The sequence below is a fragment of the Taudactylus pleione genome, unplaced genomic scaffold, assembly GCF_031769625.1.
Source record: "Taudactylus pleione unplaced genomic scaffold, aTauple2 ptg000179l, whole genome shotgun sequence".
NCBI classification, from domain to species: domain Eukaryota; kingdom Metazoa; phylum Chordata; class Amphibia; order Anura; family Myobatrachidae; genus Taudactylus; species Taudactylus pleione.
In genome coordinates, this window is record NW_028284581.1 from 3,636,893 (window position 1) to 3,663,913 (window position 27,021).

At 44.2% G+C, this 27,021-nt stretch overlaps 1 protein-coding gene across 1 annotated transcript in view; it reads left to right on the forward strand.

The window, feature by feature from the left end:
* The window catches only part of LOC148519877 (protein kinase C delta type-like), a 55,049-nt gene that overhangs the window by 22,388 nt on the left and 5,640 nt on the right, over positions 1 to 27,021 (forward strand). Inside the window, exons 4-6 of the mRNA XM_088475824.1 lie at positions 2,894 to 2,985; positions 4,747 to 4,809; positions 7,126 to 7,255. Of these exons, the coding sequence (XP_088331950.1) occupies positions 2,894 to 2,985; positions 4,747 to 4,809; positions 7,126 to 7,255 (285 nt within the window). The remainder of the gene's footprint in view (positions 1 to 2,893; positions 2,986 to 4,746; positions 4,810 to 7,125; positions 7,256 to 27,021) is intronic.

Genomic DNA, 27,021 nt, shown 5'->3' on the forward strand with positions numbered 1-27,021 from the left:
ATTTTTGTCTTCCCAGATTTTAGTGACTCCCATAATGTGTAACTAGGTACAGGTTGAGTCTCCCATATCCAAATATTCCGAAATACGGAATATTCCGATATACGGAATATTTTTAGCATGACTGAGATAGTAAAACCTTTGTTTTTTTGATGGTTCAATGTACACAAACTTTGTTTAAAGCACAAATTATTAAAACTTTTGTATAAAATTACCTTCAGGCTTTGTGTATAAGGTAGAAAAAGGAGGGGGGTTTAACCCCCTATTGTTCCTCAGCACATTGAATAATACCTGCAACAATATATGAAGACTATATGGTCATAGAAATTCAGAGATATTAGTTGCATGCACTGCGCCTCGGACGTGAACCCCTTAGTGTTAGGGGCTGCTAGTAACAGAGAAGCCGTGACGTGACCTAGCAGCCTCCCATGTATTTGCAAATGCATGCAACTAATAACTCTGAATTTCTATGACCATATAGTCTTCATATATTGTTGCAGGTATTATTCAGTGTGCTGAGGAACAATAGGGGGTTAAACCCCCCTCCTTTTTCTACTTAGTATGACCCCTTTCATGCACCTGATTAGTACTGCTAGATTGATTGAGCAGCTGCCATTTTTGTTTGTTTGTGTATAGGGTGTATATGAAACATAAATAAAATTCATGTATGTACACAAACTGTGTTTGAGCCACAAAAGTATTGAAAATATTGTATAAAATTACCTGCAGGCTGTGTGTATAAGGTGTATATAATACATAAATGCATTCTGTGTTTTAGATTTGGGTCCTATTCCCAATATATTTCATCATAGTATGCAATTATTCCAAAATACTGAATATTCCGATATCCATAATACCCCTGGTCCCAAGCATTTTGGATATGGGAGACCCAACCTGTACTATAGGTGTATTTCTAGGGCTATTTTTCAAGCCTGACACTTCACAACTGACAAATATTTTTTTTTGAAAACTCGTAATCAAAAATTGTTGATGTTTTAATGATTTGATTAAGTCAAGATCATATTTTTATAAATGTAGTTAACTATCTTATTAAACAAAAAATGCACCTAGGTGGTGTCCCCCCCTGTGTCCATTGTAACATCACCCTACAACGCCCATTGGCAATAGATCCCCAAGTGGAAAGAGATTCCCAAGTGGTAATAGATCACTAGTGGCATTACTCACCCACCCCCTAGTGGTAATAGATCACCAGTGGCATTACTCACCCACCCCCTAGTGGTAATAGATCACCAGTGGCATTACTCACCCACCCCCTAGTGGGAATAGATCACCGACCCACCAGTGTCCATATGACACTACAAATGTACAAAACTGATTTCCTTCTAAAACACCAGGGAGTGGGGAAGGTGGGTGTAGTTACATGGAATGTGACTGTATCAGTAAAGACCATCTGGCTGCGGCGACATCATATGTGACCACACCAGTTATGTGGTTGAATGACTATAACAAGAGCTGATGCGGCAAGCTTGGAGCTGTTACCTACATTTGAATGGAAGACAAAGGGCTTTATAGAGGGCATAAGGCTGGCCTTATCCCTGTATGTATCATTATGGATTTCAGTTATAGTAATTATGCTCAGTACAGTGCATACATATAACTTGTACATAGGAAACTTCCTCTTTCCTTATAATGGGGCAGGTGCAGAGGTGATGATAGATCTGTTTGCTCAGTGTATCCTGTGGTATTACACACTGCGCTGCTCCAATACTGAGTGCACACAGGTACTATACAGGTGATGCAGAGCATTATGCGTTTCATTCACTCTTACACTTACATCTCAGGAGATGTAACTGGGCTGTAATGGTCAATGAGGACGTATCATTGCAACTGCAGCTTGTACTGAGCTGGGCATAAGCGCAAGGTGCATGTTTCCAGGCATATGTTTTGCCCCTAGTATAGGACTGGTGCAAGTGTGCATTGAGGATGATGACTAGCAGCAAACCCAGCATACACAGAGGGTGGTAACATCACAAGTATATCTCTGCATATAGGCGTATATACACATTTTTCCGTGCACGCAATGTGGGAACCACTCGATTACTGCGATCCATTGATGAAGGACTATTAACAGTACCTAGAATCTCCTGGGAATTCATCTGGGGATCGAGTTTTCAGCTTTGTGGCTCCGACTTTATGGAACTCGCTTCCCCGCACAGTTCGATAGGTCTCCTCTCTAAAGTCCTTCAAAATTAGTCTGAAGATTCACCTATTCACCCAAGCATTTCACTAAGGTCCCTTGTTAAGCTTATTTTGTATTTTTGCGCTGTAAAGGCAAATGTAAAACACTTTGAGTCCTTTTAGGAGAAAAGCGCTATATAAATAACTTTATTATTATTATTATTATTACATACTCCAGATTTACTTCCATCTCTGTAGCAGGCCTAATATCTTGCATTATCATTAAAGGAGACGAACAAACATATTATGCAGCCATATTTTGGAAAACGTTAATGTCAGGCAGCTGTGCTTAGGGCCTGAACCAGAGATGTAACCAGATGAATGATTATCGGCCATCTGTACATGCATCTGGGTCACACTGTATATAAGTAAAGGTCCCTCATCGTAATCGTTCGCAGTGTGACTGACAGTTAGGATGCGTTTGGGGGTGGTAACGGGGTGTGTCGGCTAAAAACACAGGCATGTTGTGACCGTTTCTGGTGCGTGCTAATAATGGCTAATACATTTTTACAGCTTGCTTTAAAATCATTTCCCCACACATTTATAATGGGATAGAGTATTTGTCACTCTGTAAAAGAGATTGGTGATTATTGTGACTGTTGTAGATTTTGAGCACCAGACCAGGATACTGTAAGAGGGAACACTGTGCTAGACTCAATAGCAAATATGTGACTCTACTGTCTGTGTCCTCTGATAGAACATCTTTGGTTTTGTGATGGAGTACGCCAGCAGAGGAGACTTACATCAGCTCCTGTGCCGAAGAGGCTGCCTTGAGATCAACGCTGCAACGTAAGATCTATCAATGAGCAGACATGATGCTCAGAGTAATTGTGTGTGAGAGAAAATCTTAGACATAGGAGATTGCAGTGTGAGAATGAGATGCATTATAGTAATACATTGCACTGGAAGAACAGTTGTCAGACTACTAACACCATTATATTTGCAGCACTGTCCCCACTGATTACCAAATTGTTTTCTCCCCTCTCCACTCGTTAGTCAGCTTTTATTTTGTCTCTTTGGCTCTTTCTTTGTCTTCCTTTCCCTGTTCTGTAGCCTTCTCACTCTCTCACCACTCCATACTGCTCTTGACCCAAATGGCTTTATCAATACGACCCCCATTTATTAATGATTGCATTTGCAATGCGATCTGGGCCTGGCATTACCGCCCATGATCGCAATGCAAGATGCGATCATAGCACCTGGATGTATCATCCGGCACATGCAGAGACAGGGGCTTCCGAAAGGAGCCCATCCCTGCAATGTGCCTGGAGAGCTGCCGGGGCTGCTGTGCATGTGCTGTCATGCTGACTGCACATGCACGGCCACCGTTGCCAGGGAGAGTTCCAGAGAAACCCTCCGCCGGCTAATTATGCGCAGTATAGCCCATAGGCTACAGCGGCTAATGCCATCTTCAGCTGGCGTTAGCTGCAAGGCATAGGCAAACGCAGGGGGAGTTTCCGTCTGCCTTACTCCAATAGTCTGGAATGGTGCCCACATCTAAAATAAAAACATCCAGCTCAGGCAGGATGGCCTACTGGCGCATCTAATGGGTTACTGTGATCACTGGTCCTGTATATGCTGGAATTATTACACACTGCACTTTGTATGACGCTTATTAAAGCTGGTTAAGTACTAATTATACCCTCTTCATTGACAGGCCACACTAGCTCTAAAATTAAGCATTTGGAAACCCCCCTCTGGAAATCCTGCGTTTGCCACTGCAAGGGCCAATATCTGGAATGCATCACATTCCAGATGTTGGTAAATTTGGCAGCATCGCATCCCCCATAGAAACCTATGGGGGATGTGGCTGCCTGCGGGAATGGAGGGATCGCAACAGGTATTGGAGATACCTCCTGCGGTTCCTCTTTCATAAATCCAGGGGAAACTTAATATTTGCGGTTAACCCCCGAAAATGGGTGTTTTCGGAGCTATATCCGCAAATATAGAATGATAAATTGGCTCCTATATGTCCTTACTCTTGATCACCTTCTATGTGTGAGAATAATAAATCCAGTAGGTGTGAGTTATTGAGAAGATATTAGTGCAGATTTGTGTAACAGTCCTCAGCATTGGCAGATTTTACCTAGGGGCATGCAGGACTGCAGCCCACAGTAAATTCCACCACTCACAGGGTCTGTCTAGCAGTGGCCGGAAGCACTCCCTGCTAATCAAAGCTGAACATGCAATCTCAGCGGGAGGTGTTTTCTGCTCCTGTGACTAGCAGTCCAGACTGCAATTAGCAGAGGCAGCGCTCCCAATGGGAAACCACTCCCCTGCTGTAGTGTAAGACAGTCCTATCTGGCTTCTAGGGGCTGCAGCTGATACAGTCCGTAGAAGCCTGGGTGTTGATTTGGGCACATGTGTGGATTGCGAACCCGCATATGCGCACATTTCAGACAAACCCCCCCCCAGTAATGGAAGGCAGAAGCTGACACTGGTCCTCAGGATTGCTTAAACCTTCCCAATTGACCTGTAAATGAGATATAACTTAAATGTACATGACTAATTTTGTATCTGAAATATTAATGCACATATCTTCTGTCACAGATTCTACGCTGCGGAGATGGTCTCTGGTCTCCAGTATCTACATCTGAGGGGCTTCATACATCGGTATGTACAGTACATTCATTCTCCCATTTTAATAAACAGAAGGAATGTCACTTCTAGTGTTAAAAATATATTGTTTAAAAGTCTCCCTAACACATTGGGGCTGCTTCTGAGTCACATGCAAAGTGGCTGCAGCTGCGGAAGCCTTACGCTATTGTGGGAATCCGTAGGGCCAATGCAAGCGGAAACATGTGCTGCCCGCTGACCTTACACTGGCTGCTGCAGACGTCATCATTAGTATCTGTTATTGCAGCTGCTCCATGCTAAGGTTAAGAGGGCCTGATTCAGCAAGGAACGCAAGTGAGAGAACGCATGCACTCGGCCAAGGTTTTTACACTGCGCATGCATATGAATCGCACTGCGCGTGCGTGAACTAACCAGTGCGATCAGGTAAGGGTACGCAGACCTTTCCGATATTGAATGACAGGAAGTGCCGTTTGTGGGGAGTGACCCCGTGAAGGTGGTTGGACGAACGCAGGCGTGCCTGTGCGTTGGGACTCCGTTATAGGGGCGTGCATAATTAAGGCAGTGCTGTGGCATATGTAGCCAGACGACTCGATGCACGCAGGAAGTGACCAAAATCCTGCACGACATCAGGTCAACCTCTATTGTGCATATGGTTCCGATGGTTCGCGATGTTAGCGATGTTTACGCTGTTTTTCAGACTACTCATGCATTGAGTAAAGGGAAGTGGGTGGCATTGTGTAGTGCTGGTCGCCTGCATTTTATGCTGCGGTTGCCATGCATATGCATTAATTAGCATATACACACAGCAGCCGAGTGCGTGCGTACTCTCACTTGCGTTCCTTGCTGAATCAGGCCCAGAGATCCGTCAGAGGCCAGCTTCCCTAGCAGAATAGCATGGAGCTTTAGCTACATGCCCACAGCACTCCTACAAGTAAGGGTGGTCAGGTCACATGCGATCACATAGTTACCACCCGAAACACCCTTTTTTACGGTAAGACAGATCCAGCCAAGTTCCATCCGACACAGAATAGGACAGAGCTATGCAACAATTTCAATATATGCGCAGACGCTGTTTACCAGTACTCGCTGTTTGTGCCCATGATCAGAGGGCCTGATTCACTACGGATCGCTATTCTGCTTATACGCACGCAACGTAGTTGCTAATATCAGCTGTGCTATGTAAATGTTTGCATTTGCATTGCGATCACAGCCTGACATAAAGACGCCCACTTCCCCTTACTCACATCCGTATACTTAGCAACATAGCGAAACAATCAGTAACTTCAGACCCATAAGCACAGTACAGGCAGGTCAGTCCTCACTCAGGAATTAATGACTTCTGCGTATGCTATGACACCGCAGGCGGCTAATGCACGCCCATGCAACGGTGTTGAAAGGCACTGGCGCACCTGCGTCCCCCCCATCACCACCCACAAACGGCATTTCCTGTCAATCACTTTGTCATGATTAAGTGCAGCGTCTTTGGCAATTTTGCAGCAGGAGCCTGTACTTTTGGCAAATCGGACGATCATATGACCCTTAAAGTTGTTGGGGTATATTTACTAAAGGTCAATTTTGCCATTTTGGTGTATTTGTAGTTGATTTTTTAATTCGATTTTGCAAATTGGGGATTTACTAAAGGCAAAATCTGATATAAAAGTGAATCCTGACTAAAATCGAACAGCGACCAAACATTAATACTCTCATATCGACCACTACTTGATCTCCTCACTTACTAACAGTCGGATTAAAAATCGAACTGAAATCGACCACAAAACCAACAGGTGTTATGATAGTGCCACTGAAGTGTTTGCATACACTGACACTTAATTGCTCACATTGGACCCCATACTAAGGCTGAAAATCTGCACTTACCATAGGACTGGTGCAAGTTTCCATGGTGCATATAAAGATGCACCATGTGGTATTCCAGCATTTGCAGACGCTGAACATGGGCCTCTCAGTCCTTGGGCATTTCAACACACTGATGAACACCAGCAAAGGGCTTTGTAGCCAGAATTGCATAAAGTCACAGACGTACCACCCACAAAAGATGCAGAAACAGACGTGGCTGCGTCAGACTCGGGCTCATAATACAGACCTGTGCTGCTTACACCTTTACACTCCCCTCACCAACCACACATGAAGGTGTCCACCTACTTTATGGTCCTTGGTACTGTCCATATAATAGAGGACCGCCATGATCCAGCCATGTGCAAAAGGCCTTTGTCCTCTGGGAGGCGCATTTCCTGCATTAGCATTAGTTTATTCAGATGCTTAGAATGCATATCATATACTGCCTATGCTCAAACAAGTCCTTAATTAAAAAAGTGCAAAATGTCCCTTTTACAGAGATATAAAACCAGAAAACATCCTGATTGATGATGCCGGCCATATTAAAATAGCCGACTTTGGGCTGGCAATAAATAACATTCATGGAGTGTCCGGTTACGTTGGAACACGAGGGTACATTGCCCCAGAGGTGAGACTAAATAGTTATAGTGTTAAGTTGTAGAGTATATTTGTGTATATCTTCGATTTCTACTTCAGGGTCCATAGGGGGTCCACAGGGTTGACCTTGGGGTATAGGTTGGGAACCAAATCCGGGCACCACGCAGTTAAAGCTTTTAGCTCCCAGGATGCACTTGGGTCCACTCTCCCTATAACCCCGCCCCCCAGCCAGAGGCACCTCAGTTTAAGTTGGTGCCCGGCCGGAGTCGGGTCACCGTTACTGCAGGGGGGCTGCTTAGCAGCCCCTAAGCTTAAAAGAGTTTTATTTTATTATTTTTTTACTACTCTTCAGAGCGGCAGCATCAGACTGTCCAATGGACGTCTGAGCTGCCGCTCCTACACCCCGCCGGCGCTGCGACGCCAGTACAGATCTGGGGATCGCAGCGGGACCCCAGAGTCTGTACTAGCCGGGCTCTGGAGGAATCCCTGGGCTGCTGCCGGATCGACGGGGACAGGTAAGTCGCGTGGTCACCGCTTGCGGTGACCCGCGTGTACATGCAGCCTTATGCCTCCGGTCTCTGGGGACAGACCGGAGGCGCTAGCGGTGGCGGCGGGCTCCCCCTCCATGGAGGCATACCCCGCGTGTCCACAGCCCACCAGGGATTATAGCGGCAGCGGGAGCCGGCATCCCGGGGGGTTAATTGCTAGCCAGGGGAGGAAGCCTTCCCTGTCTAGCGGCTCCTCCCCTCAGCTCAGCGCGCCTTTCAATAATACAGTCTGGCGTCGCTGAGCTGCTTCCTCCGCGGGCCACGCTTCTTCTGAGGTCTCCAGCGGCCATTTTCTCTCTGTGGTGCTGCAGAACTCTTAGGATGTCAGTGAGCCCAGTCCCCCTGCGTACCTGGCCATTTTGGGTGAGTGTACACAGCGCTATAGCCTTCCCAGACACTGAATCTGGGCAGTTGAATGTAGCGACATTGTGCAGTATATTATATGTCATGCTTATGTATGTATATATATTTTTCTGCATTGTATGTGACTTATGCTAGTGCTGACTGTCTGCTTTTTCTCTCACCTGTCAGTGTATATCTATCCCTTTTCTTTATCTGCCCTAATACAGGTGTACCTGGGGTGGTTCTGAGACCTCACATATATATATTTGTTAATATCTGTGAGGTTTGTCACATACTGTTGCGTGCTGCACGTTGCCATATTTTAGATGGAACTGTGAGTTGCGTACGCTGATAATGGGTTCCTGCAGCTAATCTTAGCGTCAGTCAGGACCGGTATGGCGCTGCTTAATATTTCCGTCAAGATAGTCAGATATATCTGACCAGGAGATTGCACACGATACTGCACCCATTATTGCTATCCTGCAAGTCATAGCCTGCAGGAATTAGTGCGGAGGATTTTAACTCAGAAAGGTTTACGTATGCGGCACCATCTGGTGCCGGGCCCCTTGCACGACCCCCTTAAAGGGCGTTGTTTCTCAGGATCCTCTCCTTTGAGGATCGCCGGGCGGGCCCCATTGTCGTCACTCGCTGGGAGTTACTTCACCATACTGCCCTTTTGAACTCGGGGTATCTCGCAATTTCTTGCAATTTACCCCTGTGTCACAGACTATCGCTCCCTGCCGGGGTTTTTCACAGTACATGAATTACCTCCGATACCACATCGGTCTGTCATTCCCCTTGCAGGGATTACCACAACGGCCACCCTGGTGGATGTCGTTTTATACGAAATACTAATTGGCGTGATATACGCCCTGTGGTTACTGACCAGTGGCTCTGCCGTGAACTGGATGGTATATTCGGCTCTTTCCCTCTCACATGGGGGGGAGCCGATCTCAAGTATTATTATCCCTGCTTTGGGGCTGGTAGCCAGGCTCATTCTGGATATAGAGAATGTCGATCCTGCACCAGTATCATACATCTCCCGTTTTCTGCCCAGCGGGTGGATCTCATAGCGGGAGTCTGGCTGTCCCCAGATACGAGGAGTCACAAAGGCCTCCTGTTTCCCATTCCCTGAGGGTCCTCACAAGTAATGGAAATCCCCTTCTGGGATGGATTTGTATGTTAATCATCGGGTTACGGGCATTGATACGCCTCCCATCCCGGCCTGGACGAATTTTACGGATCCGTAGGTGGTAACTTTGCCTGAAATCAATGTACTCAAGTTTTCAGGGCCTGTTGCCCGTCCTACCATGGCCATCGCATGGTGATGCTTTTGTGACGTTTTTCCCCTCCAACACGTCTGAGGTTCAAATATCTTTTTGCCGCTCACAAAATATGCAGTGGTCATATGTGGGATTACCTCATGGGATGCCGGTCTTCTAACTTTCAGGGTTTCGGCGGCGTCTGTATCCGCCGCAGTACCCTATGGCTGCGTTATGGGAAAGCAGAGGTGCACACTCCTTCCAGGGGGAAGTTCTTGTTTGGTCCTGACCTTGTCAAGATCGTTGCATCATTGGCAGTATCACTAATGGGGAGATACCGTCTTTAGCTACTCCCACTACATTCGGACTAACTCTGTTAAGTCTTTTTGTCCTCAGGGTCAGCCTAAAGGCCTGTTTTTTCCTAGGCTGTCGGCCTCCACGGGGGCCACCGTATCCAGTACCGAGCAGTCCTGGACTTCCGGACGACCCTGTTTCTACACCTGAGGATATACCCTCAGCCTGACGGGACAGGTCTACATCTGGGGAATTTCCAGAGTGAGGTACTGATTCTCAACGGCCTCTCATTGCTCATGCAGCCTCCTCACAGGCATTGTTACACGGGCCCTTCTTCAGAACTGATCAGGGCCTTACAATCCCAGAAAGCTATACAGTCTTTGTGGTAAGCAGAGCTATTTCGGCCAACCTCACTATCTCAGTGAGGGACTGGTTGTTCTACTTTCTTTTTGGGGCGGTGACCGACTGGTCCTCCTTTGCCTATACTCTGTCTCAAATCCCTGAATCAGATTCCAACGGTGCCTTGACTCAGGTGGAATCGTCCATGCTCCATCATCCGATGTTTGGAACCTGGGGATTTTATGGTATATCCGAGTATTCAGGATACGTACCTACGGGTACATACAGAGCCCTCTCATCAGCATGGGTTCAGGTTTGCTGTGCCACAGCAACACTTGTAAGTTTCGGGCTCTGCCTTTTGGGGCTGTCCTCAACTCCACCGGGGTTTACCAGCTTTATGGATTTTCTGACAGTTCACCTGTTCAGTGTATCCGAATGCTCCTTTCTCTGGACGGTCTCCTACTTTTAGCAGGATCACCAAGGTACTTTACCGCCAGGTCAGGATAACCGGGGCTTCTTCTCGTCACAGAAAAGTCCTCCCTGCATCCCTCACAGGGTTTTCTTCATCTGGGAGCACTGCTGGATTCTCAGAATCTGAGAATTTTTCTGGCGTAAGACAAGATCTCCACTCTTCAACTTCGAGTGTGCGGATATCTACGCAGTCGACATATGTCATTACTCTTTGTGATGCGCGGTCTACCAGAGTGTCTACCTTTTGGTAGGGTGGAATGTGCTCAGTTCCATTCCAGGCCTTGCCATAATTGACTCCCCTCCAGATGGATCGAGTTTTTTCCATCGGATCGCTGTTCGAACCATGATACTTTCTACGGAGGCGAGTTGGTCTCTGTCCGGGTGGCTATGGCCATCTCGTCCAGGGTGTTCTTTGCTAAAGACAGTGTCTGGTCCGCATTCATTTCGGGGCAGTTGGACGTCTGTCGCTTCTGCCCTGCCACTTAACTTGTTGATACTTTAAGCTGTCTTGGACTTTCACTCTGGCCTAACCCATTTGTCACGGTTAACCTGAATAGGTTCAGTCCGACAGTGTCACAACAGTGGCTTCCATCTAGGCAACACTGGTAGTTGGGTGGCAATGTTAGGAATGTCACCCATTCTGACATAGTCCAAGGGTCTTCTCCTGGCCAACTCTGCGGTGTTTATTCCCGGAGCTCTCCATTGGGAAGCGGGCTTCCTCAGCCGTCACGGCGTGCATCCCGGGGACTAGTCTCTTCTCCAAGAGAGGTTTCAACTCCTGGTGAGCAGAGGGGGCCTCCCTGAGGGGATTGATCCCCATGGCCTTCTGACTCGATCACACATTACCGGTGTTACAGTCCAGCTCTAGGAGTACTGAAGCTACCTTCAGTGACTCTTTGTCAGTGAAGTGGTCCTTCCACTTTGTGTACCTGTGTCCTCCGGTCTCCCTTCTTCCTCGAGGTCTTCGGAAGTTTAATTCGAGACGGAGGGGCTTTCCTTCTGGGGGCTCCAGGTCGTCCCAGACATCACTGGTACTAAGATTTTCGGAGTCTCCTCCTCGATGCTCCGTTCCTACTGCTTCACTATCTGGACCTGTTGTCTCAGGGTCCTTGTTTTTCCCTGGATCTGGATCGCTTGTCTTTAACTGCGCCCCTACTGTGGTCCTCGGGCTTCCCTGGCTCTGTCTTCATTGAGATGTTTAGAGCAGATAGGCCAGACTTTGCTGGGATCTGCCACGGACTGTGGCATACATAATTCTTATGGTATCGTACCTGTCGATACGATCCTCCGGTGTCCAGGATTTCCAGATATTCTGGCATTCCTTCCAGCTGGCTTGGGTTTCACCCTTGGTCTTGGCCTTCCTGACAGTGCGGATCTCTACACTGTCGGTATGGTTAAGATATGGAATTGCTCCGCTCTGATATCCAGTTCATCCTTTGGAGTGTTTTCTGGATTATGTCTCCACTTGTCCTCCCTAGGGACTCCTGGGGAGTTAGTAGTGGTTCTTTGTTCCCTCCGGGGACAGTCAATGGAACCGCTGGTTGTGATAGCCATTACATGGTCTATTGTTTAAGCTCTCTCTCTCTCTCTCAGGGTGTTTAAATCAACCAGGAGAGTGTCTGAATGGGGAGCGTTCTCATGTGGCTCCCTCTTCTGGAGGGCATCATGTCAGGGTGTGAGTTGCTCTCGCCCTGTGTTTCTTCTTAAAGTGGTTTTTAGGTTCCATATTATTCTGGAACTTATGGTATGGCCATTCAGTTCCCAGTCCTCTCGGCTGTTGTGGCCTCATGGACTGTGGTCCGGCCTCTTTGGCTTTATGTGATCCGTTCAAGTTCCTTATGGTAAGCGGACTCCTTATTGGTGGTCTGCGGTTTCTGGTTTTAACAGGAAACGATGGCCGGCCTATAATGAAATGTTGACTGGATGGCCTCGTATGTCTTCCTCAGGGGCCTACCCATGGGTGGGCATTTCTGTCGTTGAGGCTTGTTTTTTTCTCGGGCCGTGTAACCCTCGTGGGCGGCTCGTCGTGGCGCCTCGGCTGTTTTGCCTTACTAGGTGTCCACGTGGTCTTCTGTCCATACCTTTTTAAGGTTCTAGGCATTGGTTTCCTTTGCCTCTCAGGATGCTTCCTTTTTGGCGACGGATTCTCCTCTCAGCACAGGAGCGTCCCCACCCTTGGTTGAACTGCTTTGGGACATCCCCAAGGTCAACCCTGTGGACCCCCTATGGACCCTGAAGTAGAAAACAAGAGATATGGTAAGAACTTACCTTTGTTATCTCTGTTTCTACGAAGTCCATAGGGTCCACAGGGCGCCCGCCCTGACGCACCTGGCTTCATATGGGCTGTGTTACTGGTCACCGGCTTCCCGTCTCCTTTTCTGTGAGTATGGTTCTAGAGTGTTCCAGTTTTCTCTCTCTTTTTCTCTCCTCCTCCGGCCTTTGGCTACTTACAATCTGAGGTGCCTCTGGCTGGGGGGCGGGGTTATAGGGAGAGTGGACCCAAGTGCATCCTAGGAGCTAAAAGCTTTAACTGCGTGGTGCCCGGATTTGGTTCCCAACCTATACCCCAAGGTCAACCCTGTGGACCCTATGGACTTCGTAGAAACAGAGATAACAAAGGTAAGTTCTTACCATATCTCTTGTTATTTTGGGGTCAGCACATGTGCCAAATGGATCCTGCGATTTTGCTCGATGATCCCCCAAGCCCCAGCATGACTGACATACTGCAGCATTTGGGGGGTGGAGCGGGCTGGTCAGTGTTCTCAGAAATGGGAACGTGTTACCCCATTTTCCAGGAGGGATGAGGCCAGGGTCTACGTCGGTGGATGCAGATTTTCTCGCAAGCTGCCAGGAACCAGCCAGGCTGCATAAGCTTCAGCTGTTCAGTCTGGCCAAAGGAGCAACCATTTTGACCGATGGTCCTGATGGTTGCTGTTTAAGTTACCGTTAACCAGGTGTTGTTCCATAATAAGTAATATATTCCAATCCAGTATACTTAAGAATTTGTCATTTTATTAATTAATTAAATAAATAGATCAAGCCCTTAACTGGGACATATTCTCCCAGGGTTTAAGCAGCAAAACAACAACCATGGACATTGTCTCACAATATTTATACCCTATCACAATATTCAGATTATACGCCCCTTATACACCCACTAACATTATCAGATAGACAAAGCTTGTTCCTGCTAGCTCCTCCTTGACAATTAGAATCGAAACTGAATTCTTTTAAGAGATACTCATTGCTTGCTGTATCCCCATATTTAGTCTGAATATTTTTCTCATCACAAGCATACATAAATGGACAAGGTCTCATTCACTGTGTTAGATAAACAGTTTTCCTTGGGAGCGGCCTTAAAGACACACACTAATTTCCATTTAAATGTGAGTTTGGACAGAGAAACAAAATGGACGTACCAATGCCCTATTAATTCTCATGAGCTACTTCATTATACAGCATAAAGCATATGTAAATATGGAATTATGTAAATTAGTCTTCGACAGCTCCACCCTTAGATAAGCACATTAATTACATGTGCTATATCTCATCTCTTTTTCTTGTATGTTTTCATTCATTTTTTTTTTAAGTAGCCATCTGAATACAGCATAGGCCAACTACAAAAAAATCAGGATTAAGATTTCAAGAATAAACTTTGTCTGTACATAAAATATGTTAAAAAAACTTTTCTAAACCTGAAAATCAAAAATTAGTATCTAATCATGATCATCATAAATCACTTTAGAGTCTTTATCATAATGTATTCATAGAAATTCTTCTTTTATAGTGTAAACCTCATTTATGCAATTGATAATAATGGTTTCTTCATCTGTAGTATTATTAGTCAAATAACTTCAACATTGAATTCCAAGATTTGTATAAAAAGTTCGACAATATCCTCCAGTCTGTACAATTAAGCAATCAATTATGGCGGTGTTGTTGTAATTGTTCATTCCGGAATATTTTTAATAAATGTCCAACATATATGAATGTCTTATCATATAAAGTCCAGTACCATTGTCAATAAATTTGTCCAGTTCAATAATTTCATGTTGATTATACAAATATCCCCAATTATCATACGTAAGGATGTTAGCAAAGTTGTTTCCAACATGATGTCTCACTGAAGTATCAATCAGAGAAATTTATTTTTATTCACTGGATCAATATCTCTTGTAAAACGTCTGGCATCCTGCAAAAGAACTTATCACAAATTATTATGAGTTATAACATAAAATTGTAGTATCAGTTTGCCTAAAAAGGAAATATCTTCTGAAGTAATTGGCAATAATTTGTAAGCATACTTTCCTCATAGGTAATAAAGATCATCTGGTAACAAGAAAATAACATCAAACCCAAATATCATGGTAGTAACTAACATTCCTAACATGTCTGAACTATATGATCTGTATAACTATTTGGAACACTCACTATTTGAACTAATCCCTAGCAGTGTATAATCAAATGCCTCATTGTAAAAATACATTGTACATAATAAGCATCTAGTTCTTTAAATATCTTCCTTACATTGTTCATTATAGCAAGGAATTTAAGGTTTGTACACAGTAAAGATTTTATTACAATATTCTGATTCAACATTTTCTACTTGTGTTGGACTAGTAAACGTTCCTGTAGTTATTCAGGTCTGATGTGTAGTCTGCTTCATTTCATATACTTTCTTATTAAAACAAAATGGAATACGTTCACTTACATATGAAAATAACATAATTACTAGTGGTTTTGTCAAGTTATAGTTATCAGTAACCCCTTTTCCTTCTTTTTTTCAAATTTTTGTTCACAATTCTCAAATGTTTTATGTTAGTTATCTTAGTATTTTCAGTATATTTCAACTCAAGAATGGTAGCATTTAATACTTTACCCATCAATGAATATTTTTTAGAATTGGATAATCTTTTGAATAATATCCATACACTATAGTATACACCTTTCTTCTGGTTTAGTACAGTAAATGCAAATGCACTTTTCAATAGATGATAAATCAGATTTCTGATACCGATCATTTTCCCTGCTTAGAAAAAAGGAAGGAAAGGACTTCTTAGAATAACCCCATCATCCACACTACTGGATGTGTAGTCATACCAGACCATGAACCCTTGCTCGCCCTCTCTCCAAAATAAAAATAAGTCTCAATGTTGCAATAAACACGATTGTTTCCATCACGCAGCTAAGAAAAATGTAAAAGTTTTCTTTGTCACCAGTCTATATCATAGTCTATTGTGAGCAATAATCTCCATCTTGATTGAAGAGTTCTCATAGTCTTATATCACAGTCTTTATATCAGCACTTGAGTCTGAGAATAAGTCCCCTTTTAAGCTCGATCTCTCTCTGACCTTTTTTAATGCGAGCCATGGATCCAGGTGTCCTTCTCAGCAACCTTTATAGCTGTATCTGTTGTCAGCATCACTTTGCAATGTCAAGGACCATTCCATTGATCTGTAAGGGAACCAGAATGTAACAAACTTCTCATCATACCATCATAGTCTCTAGACTGTATTTTGTCTTCTGCATCAAATGCTGATGTTGGTTGAATATCCTGTTGAGCTTTCCTGAAAATCTTCTTGTTGTAGCTGCTTAGACAATTGTATAAAATATTGAACAGTCAAATCATGTTGTAATCTCAAATGAGTCTTTGGTTTAGTAACACATCTTGATTGTAATAAGGAGAGATTGAGATAAGGCTCAGGTGTGATTCTATTACTATGAAGCACCAAATGTAGGCCTTCAAACAATGCCATTCCTGTCTCTTTTGTAAGTTTAACTCATTTATTTTTTATAACACCATTGTGTGTAACTTTGATTCTATTCCCATCATTTCACTTATTTGAAAAACTTCCCCTGTAACTTTCAATAACACTTACAGTAAGCAAACTATACCTTACATACAAATTCCTCCAAAATCTCTTCTCTTAGCATTACGGAGCTATAAATTCAGTAAACTCCAAGAACATGCTAACACTATGTTTTAAAACATCCCAAAACCTTAACAAGAACATACTTTAATCCTCTTTTTAATCAACATACTCCACTCCTTTCTAATCAACATACTCCAATCCTTCTTTTTTCTTCATTGGTAACTAAATAAAACCAATTATCAATAGTACTTTGAAAATGTTTTAGTAGGTACCATTTCTCTACATTATTTATCAACCAAATTACATAAACATTCACATTTTCACTTTATCTCTGGCTCGAGCATACCAGTAAGATTGTACAATGCGATTCATATTGTCAGCTCTTAAATGTACTAACCCATGAACAACCTCTATAAGGCTTGTAATAATTTCAATTCCACTCAAATACCCATTATCATCCTCTCTTGTAACAATGCTCTAATTTCCAGACATTGACCTCATTGTGAGAAGTATTTTCCTGATATTGTCTTAATTGATCAAATTGTGATATTCTTAAACAACATCAACTGAGTTTCTATAACTGGTTCATCATATGTACTTAAAATTTCCTTTCATACTACCCTGTAATATGTTATCCATAAAAATAATATCAGTTTAGTATGTACCTGACACTTAATTACTGCAACTTATTTTTGGTAAACATATTGCTTCTTTCAGTTCTTTAACTGTTTGTACATGTAAAATTGTAGTTCTCAGAAGCTATGCGGTAACCCCTATGCTTCCAAGTGCTATAATCAATACTGTACATTACATCCAGCTAACTACGTTGAATGTGGTAGTCACTGTAATGCATATCCTGCAACCAAAAAAAACATTATGTATCTGTCTGAAACAGTTATCATCAGTAAAGAGAAACTTTCCATTACTGAAAAATATTTTTATATTTTCATTATTGCAAACATATTCATTGTCTTCCTTTTTCCTCACCATTAACTATTATCAACCATATTCCCCCCTGTTGAGGATAAAGAAGATCAATGTAACACAATTGAAATTATGACATATGTAAGATTGATATGAGTTTAACATATTATCCCCCATTGAGAAAATCTGACTGTAGGAACATGTTTAAGTTGAACATTATTAAATATCTGAATAACAGTATGTAAAACAAATAGATGCAATTCAACTTAACAATTAATGCCACCCTTTAAGGATATAAATGTCTTCGAGCTGGTGGAAATCAACGTCCTGTATATTTAAAATTATCAGTATACAATTGGATTTTGTCCCATTAAACTTTTAACTTGCTTCTGCAAAAGAAACATAATTGTTTGTTAATATCTCTTATTGAATTTTATAAATAACTTTGAATATAACCACAGGTCACTGTTAGATAAGGAACGTGTCATCTGTAAGAACAAAAAAAATTGCAGATTATTCATCAAATATTGTAAACTGTTTGTAAACGTTTTCAGAATATATCCTTTTGCTTTATTAAAACATTATATAGATACTGCGTATTTACTAAAAAGTATATCTCATAACCTTCTTTTATTAGTACCCTGAATGAGGTACAAAATAAACCTATGATGTAAGAATACAGACACAGGCCCTCATTCAGAGGCGGTCGGAGGATGCAAGCGGTCGCTCAGAAACTGGGCGGCCGCTTGCATCCTGACCGGCCGCCTCTGTTTCGGTCGTTAGGCTGTGGGCTAACACCCACAGCTCTAACGACCGCTAGGGTGATGGTCGCGATGGTCATTTGACCATCGCGACCATCGGGGCTTACGACGAGACCCTAGGGTAGGGTCTCACTTGTTGTAAGCCCAGGAGAGCTTCTGGCTCTGTCAGAGCCGGAAGCTCTCCACTGACATCACTAGTGATGTCAGTGGGGCCTCCCCCAAACGGCAGGCGTTCCCATGGGAACGCCTCTGTTTGGGCTGCCACCCCCCCGGCCCGCCTTCCAAACGGGGCGAGCTGTCAATCAACATCGACAGCTCGCCCCCTTTGGAAAGAGACCCGCTACGACGGCGCTGTCGGTCGTAGTGGGTCTCACGCATGCGCACGAAGGAGCCAGCTCCCTCGTGCGCATGCGCACTAGACAAACATCGAGGCGGCCGTGCGGTCGTAGACCGTACGGTCGCCTCTGAATAAAGCACTCAGTCTTATGCTCTGAGATAGTTAAAGCATTTCTTGTGAAACAAAACTTTTTTTTTCTTTTCTCAGTGCAATTTCTCGATCTGGGAGGGGTACACAGAGAGAGTGAAACTCACACTGACGCACTAGTTACACAGACGGACAGTTTCTCACTCTGAAAATATTGAAAGATTAAGTTAAACAGTTTGTCCTTAAAAAAGTTTACAATCCTGCTCTGAACATAGGAAGTATATAGGATGATATTTATTAGACCCCTCTAATATAGATGAAGTATCTACACTCTTCTCATCTCATTCCTAATATTCCACAGAAACAGCATTCTCTTCCTATACAAACAATATAATCCCTTTTTTGATTCTACCTCCATTCTGAGTAAACTAATCCGCTCCTTTGGTTTTCAGTATCATCTGTATGCAGAGGATACTCAAATTTTCCTTTTTCTCCCCAGATTTGTCACTAACTGCGCTCATCTGTGCCACTGTTATCTCTCCACCATTACATCTTGGAATGTCATCTCGCCACCTAAAAATTAATATATCCACAGCAGAATTAATTATATATCTACCAGCCAATAATAGTTACCATCTTAATATCTCTATAACTATTGACAACTCGACAATCAACCCCACTTCCCAAGCTCGCTGCCTAGCTGTCATTCTTGACTATAAACTGTCCTTTGTTCCTTACATTCAATCTGTCTCTAAATCCTGTTACATACATCTAAAAAACATAGCCAAAATTCGACCATATCTTATGCAAGACAATGCAACACATCTAACACATGGAGTCATTATTGTAATAGTTTGCTTATTGGTTTTCCCCACTATATGGCATTTTGAATATAGCTGCGAGGTTGAACTTTCTCACCAAACGTTCAGTGTCTGCTAATCTACTCTGTCAGGCTCTCTATTGACTGCCGGTCTTCTACCGTATTCAACTTAAAATACTTACACTCACGAATGACGCTATTAACCAAACCAAACCAACATACATATTTAGTCTGATATTATGTAGCATTAAACATTTGGCTTATGGTCATTAATAACATCAGTACTATTTATCTCAAAAATCACATTTCTAAAAATTAGCTGTTTTCCAAACATTCTCTATTGGTTTATGTAACAATGATAATATAACACATTTCTATTCATCTACAGTATTTACAGCTTTTTCCTTTTGTAAACTCTGGGCCTGATTCAGAGCCGCTCGTAAGCGGCCGCTCGTTCGCTCCGAGCGATGTTCGCACAACTGCGCACGCGTATGGGTTGTAATACGCATGCGCGAACCATTCATTGCGGTCGGAAATTGTGTGCTCGCAAAATAGCGAATGCCTGCTATTTTGAGTGACAGAATGAGGCGTTTGTGGGTGGTAACAGGGGAAGGTGCTTGAAAATGGGGAGTGGAGATCCGAACGCCGGCGTGCCAAAAGGTCAAAACGGGCGTTTTAAGGGTGTACATAATTAACAAAGCAGCGTCATCGACCACGTCACTAGGTTGTTTCTTAGCCTGAACTGTTCGCATGATTGCGGTAGGAAAATCCAACCACAAGCACTGCGAGCAGTTCAGATGCCTTTCGATGTACTCGATTAATCAAATAAATAGCGGAGATGACGTATGATGCGAGCGGCCAGGGGGCGTCTTTACAAAATAGTGAGCGCATATTTCGTTCGCTCGCTCGCTCAGACATAGAGGCGTCAACAGACCGCAAAGAGCGAACGGTCAATTTAAATAGCCAGCCCCTTTTTCTGGACGAGCGAGCGCAAATAGCGTCCGGCTCTGAATCAGGCCCTCTGTCTTTTGTCTGGGACATTCTGAACTTCTAAGAAATATTTCTTGCCAAACAATAACGTAAACTCTGCCTGTACTTTTTCAGATACTGTGACAGCGTTTTGTTTCACAGATACTAAACACTATTTTAAAGATTTTAAGAATATTTTTAAACATTACTGATACAATTATAGAAATAGCAATAGCAGCTGCAGCCTGCCATTGTGTTCCCAACAACTTACATTTGTTTAAGAAAGTGTAGAGTTTAAAGACATGAATTATGCAAGCGCGCGGGCTGATCTCTGCAATTAATTTAGAATTACTTATACCAATTACTTAAACATTACTTTACGCTGCACTTTTTATTTCCATCCACTGGAATACACATTTTATCATCTCTTGTAATTTTAACACTCACCATAGAAACGCATAGTCAGAATAAGCTTTCTATGATCACCTGTTTTTCTCCAAGCAAATACCAGAACTGATTTGTATTACCTCTTGCGACACGTCTGTCTGTCGAAAAACAGGTACATCTCCACATTTCATACATTCATAATTCATACATTCTTCACTACACAAATATTAAATAAACCTTGACCAGTGAGTGATCAGTTCACAGTCTAATATTATTAAAGCATCTTAATACAGTTAACTCTATTTTTAGCAATATTACTTAAATGCAACAACACACAATATAAAATAATCTCTGAGTTCAACTTTAGCTACACCCCCTCGTCACCCGGTTACCCGTTACCTCTCATTCTTACATAACATCTCGGAGCACAGAAATATACATATATATACATTATACACATTATACACACTCACAAAGATTTTGGAGATTGGATGTCCCAGCTGCTGGCCAGACAGCAGGTACAGCCACTCCTCTCCCAATGTTGAGGTAGTGAGGAAACCTGACAGGTGCACAGGTAGATGATGTAAAGCAATAGCAAGTGCCTCCAGCTGTTTAAGTTACCTTTAACCAGGTGTTGTTCCATAATAAGTAATATATTCCAATCCAGTTTACTTAAGACTTTGTCATTTTATTAATTAATTAATTAAATAAATAGATCAAGCCCTTAACTGGGACATATTCTCCCAGGGTTGAAGCAGCAAAACAACAACCATGGACATTGTCTCACAATATTTATACCCTATTACAATATTCAGATTATACGTCCCTTATACACCCACTAACATTATCAGATAGACAAAGCTTGTTCTTGCTAGCTCCTCCTTGGCAATCAGAATCGAAACTGAATTATTTTAAGAGATACTCATTGCTTGCTGTAGCCCCATATTTATTCTGAATATTTTTCTCATCACAAGCATACATAAATGGACAAGGTCTCATTCACTGTGTTAGATAAACAGTTTTCCTTGGGAGCGGCCTTAAAGACACACACTAATTTCCATTTAAATGTGAGTTTGGACAGAGAAACAAAATGGACGTACCAATGCCCTATTAAATCTCATGAGCTACTTCATTATACAGCATAAAGCATATGTAAATATGGAATTATGTAAATTAGTCTTCGACATTGCAATGGTGATCCGAGGCAGTATCTACACTCAGGAGCTCATTCAGACCCGGACGCAATGCAGCGTTTGCTCGTAGCTGGCCGGATTTTGCTTTTTCTGCGCATGCGTATAAGCCGCAGTGCACGTGCGCAAGCCAGTCTTAGCGATCGGGAATCGGCCGCTCGAAGTACACAGACTGAGCGCTACTTTGAGTGACAGATAGTACCTTTTGTGATGGTGTCAGGGGAAGGTCTATGTAAATGGGGGCGTGGATGTGTGAACGCATGCGTGCCTGTGTGTTCTAACGGCGTTTCATGGGCGTGCATAATTAGCATGGAGGCGTCACTGTACACGTCACCTGGTTGAATTTCAGCCTGCAGTGATCGCAGTGCTTGCGGCAGGGTAGGGTCTACCTCAAGGGCTATGAACATCTCCGATGGCTCTTGATGTTACTGATATTACATACACTTCCTGGAGATGACGTGCTGCGAAGGAAAAGGGGGCGTCTTTAGACTGGCGTGCGTTCACTCTGCCGTCGCTCTCCAAAACATAGAGGGCGTCCTTAAGCCTTGTCATGCGATTGCGGGAATTTGCATACCCTGCCCCTGATGGCTGCGAAAGTGCGCTGCATTGCGTCCGGGTCTGAATCGCCCCCTCAGATCACAGATGCAGAAAAGAGGTGTCTATTTCCTACAGACACCTCCTGCTGCATTTGCATATGAGTTGGATGGGATCATATAGACGCTTTTTTGCAGCTGTGCAATATCGTCCATCTCTAAATCAGGCCCTAAGAAACTACATCCTATCCTACACTGGACAGTTTGCAGCCCCAGTACTACTAGAAAACATTAGTGCAATCTTTTAAATACAGATGTGCTGCTGATTCTGTTTGTTTGTGATCAACACAGCAAGATAATCCTGCAGAACTTCTCATAAAATCTGACTAAACACATAGGAAGTAAAGAGCAAACATTGCAAATCATAGTTGCCTTTTAATAATATAACATTGTCTAAGGCCCTAATTGGCTATAGACATACAGTATATGATAAGAGGGGTGAAGGGAGAGACAGACACAAAATGGGGGGCAAAGAAAGTAAAGTTTCCAACAATGCAGAGACACAGAAATACAAAGTAAGGGCACAATGAGAGACAGACACACTCAAAGAGGAGACATAGATGCACATTCATAAATACAGATGGAGTGACAGAAAGACAGACTGGCATACCCAGGAATGGGGGTAAGAATTCCATAGATCTGAAGAAAGACTGACACAGACCGGGGAAGAGAGGCTGACATAGACAGGAGGAGACGTGTCTGTTTTTAAATACTTCTGGAATTAATCCATACTGCTATATATTTATTCTGATAAATGGGAAAAAAAGGTATACAAGAATTTTACTGAAAAGAAGGAATGTGCCTCCAAAAAATGCAGCATTGGAAACATGACACCCCCTTATCTCCTTATGGAGTATGTTTACGAAAGTGAGAGTTTTTAGAAATGGAGATGTTCCCCATAGCAACCAGATTCTACTTAACACTTAACTAGCACCTTCTAAAAGATAATAGCTAGAATCTGATTGGTTGCCATGGGCAACATCTTTTCTAAAAACTCTCACTTTAGTAAGTATACCCCTGTGTGTCTACATGAAGCTCTGGTCTGCACAGAATCAGATTAGTGACAGGGACGAGTAACTCTCCTATCACAGGCTTCACTCTTCTCACCTCTCCTTATCAGCTCAAATTCTCCTCCCCAACTTATAAAATATACGCCCCTTTTATATACATATAATTTTTCCCTAAGAATTGTGAGTGATTACACTATTAGTAGTGATTGTGTACCATGTATCACATTGCACTATTCACCAACTACAGTACCTCTCATTGGGCCCCATTTCTAAATGAACGAAAATACCAGCGGCAATTTTTTTAGTATCACTGTGATACAAACGAAAATGTCACTAGTATTAATACTTACCCCTCCGGCGAGGTCCCGCGAAGTCCAGCAACGGGGCTCCAGTGTAATGCGCATGCACGATGGTCCATCTGCACATGTGCATAACACGGGGACCCGGCAGTGCCTGAAAGGCTTCGCTGAAGCTGGAAAGGCACCGCCGGGTCTCCATTGCCGGCAATGGGGACTGCAATGGGGAGAGCGATGCTGTGAAAACAGCGGTAATCTTAGATTACCACTGTTTTAAATGCAGAAAGGTGGCATAACCCCTTTAGCAAGCGCTAAAGGGGTTATGTTTCATTAGTAAATGTAGCCCATCAGTGGTGTAAGTTCATGCCAGGTGCCCGGAGGCAAAATAGGGTGTGGTGCCCCCCTCCGTAGGCTCCGACCCCGTGTGTATTTAGCTCCAGCCATCCCTGAGTGTCTCTCCAGCCAGACCCCCCTCTGTCTTTCCAGCCAACCCGATTAGCACAGCACACATAGCAGCAGGGAGCTCACACACTACATACAGCACAGTACACACATGGCAGCAGGGAGCACACACTACATACAGCACAGTACACACATGGCAGCAGGGAGCACACACACTACATACAGCACAGTACACACATGGAAGCAGGGAGCACACACACTACATACAGCACAGTACACACATGGCAGCAGGTAGCACACACACACTACATACAGCACAGTACACACATGGCAGCAGGGAGCACACACACTACATACAGCACAGTACACACATGACAGCAAGGAGCACACGCACTACATACAGCACAGTGCACACATGGCAGCAGGGAGCACACACACTACATACAGCACAGTAGACATATGGCAGCAGGGAGCACACACACTACATACAGCACAGTACACACATGGAAGCAGGGAGCACACACTACATACAGCACAGTTCACACATGGCAGCAGGGAGCACACACACTACATACAACACAGTACACACATGGCAGCAGGGAGCACACACACTACATACAGCACAGTACACACATGGAAGCAGGGAGCACACACACTACATACAGCACAATACACACATGGCAGCAGGTAGCACACACACACTACATACAGCACAGTACACACATAGCAGCAGGGAGCACACACACTACATACAGCACAGTACACACATGACAGCAAGGAGCACACGCACTACATACAGCACAGTGCACACATGGCAGCAGGGAGCACACACACTACATACAGCACAGTAGACATATGGCAGCAGGGAGCACACACACTACATACAGCACAGTACACACATGGAAGCAGGGAGCACACACACTACATACAGCACAGTACACACATGGAAGCAGGGAGCACACACACTACATACAGCACAGTACACACATGGAAGCAGGGAGCACACACACTACATACAGCACAGTACACACATGGCAGCAGGTAGCACACACACACTACATACAGCACAGTACACACATGGCAGCAGGGAGCACACACACTACATACAGCACAGTACACACATGACAGCAAGGAGCACATGCACTACATACAGCACAGTGCACACATGGCAGCAGGGAGCACACACACTACATACAGCATAGTAGACATATGGCAGCAGGGAGCACACACTACATACAGCACAGTACACACATGGCAGCAGGGAGCACACACTACATACAGCACAGTAGGGAGCACACTACATACAGCACAGTACACACATGGCAGCAGGGAGCACACACTACATACAGCACAGTACACACATGGCAGCAGGGAGCACACACACTACATACAGCACAGTACACACATGGCAGCAGGGAGCACACACACTACATACAGCACAGTACACTCGTGGTATCAGGGAGCACACACACTACATACAGCACAGTACACACATGGAAGCAGGGAGCACACACACTACATACAGCACAGTACACACATGGCAGCAGGTAGCACACACACGCTACATACAGCACAGTACACACATGGCAGCAGGGAGCACACACACTACATACAGCACAGTACACACATGACAGCAAGGAGCACACGCACTACATACAGCACAGTGCACACATGGCAGCAGGGAGCACACACACTACATACAGCACAGTACACACATGGCAGCAGGGAGCACACACACTACATACAGCACAGTACACACATGGCAGCAGGGAGCACACACACTACATACAGCACAGTACACACATGGCAGCAGGGAGCACACACACTACATACAGCACAGTACACACATGGCAACAGGGAGCACACACACTACATGCAGCACAGTACACACATGGCGGCAGGGAGTACACACATGGCAGCAGGGAAGGATCACACACAAGGAGTGACATACAGACACAGGGAGGCCAGGGGTGGCAAGCACAGCAGCGCACACACAGCATGTATAGAAAGGCGGCTCACCTGCATGGCGCTGTTCAAAAAGCAGCTGTTCTGGCCGGGCTCATTGAAGAAGCCTTTGGCCTGGGGCAGAGAGAGGACCTTCCCTAGGTCCCGCCCCTGCCTATCGTCGGAACAGCTTAACCCAGACCATGAGACCCCCAGCGGCATGAGATGAGAAGCTGCGGTGCTGTTAGGACTGCTGCTCCTGGCTAGCGGCACCTGGAAGTGCCCGGTAGTCAAACATATGGTAACTTCCTGTTTGTGTTCCAAATGGAACGCACACAAGTACCCGAACCATGGCTGATGGGCAGCAGCATGAGCCAGCCTGGCCGGGGGGACTATAGGTCCGGGCCAGCGGGAACATTTTTCCGCTGTCCCGGTGGCCAATCCACCCATGAATGGATCCATCTATAACCGCTGGCAGAGGTTATAGATGGATTTATATGTGTGCCCCTGCTGCTAATGTCCCCCTAACAGGTGGCGCCTGGAGGCTGGTGACACCATTGCCTCCGGGAGTTCCCCCACAAGAGCCCATTATTTTAGTGGGGAAAATAAGTAGTGGGTAAACATAACAAAAACAAAATGGGTGAAATAAATATTCTTGCCAATCTGTTATGAATGTGCCACACAAGGACCTCAATCACCATAGCAGCACAGCAACCTGTAGGTTTCCCTGGTACTTGTCACTCACTATCAAATAAAGCAGGGTAAGGCATTACCAGGGACTGCAAGACCCCCATTGTTCATTTACTGTACACAGCAAATGAACAATGTTAAGGGGGTATCCACTTAGCGATTTAACCAAGCGATTGCACGAAAATGACGTCGCTTGCATCGGGCATGTTTTGGTCGGAAGCGACCAGCGATGCCCATGCCCGCAGGTTGCTTCCGACA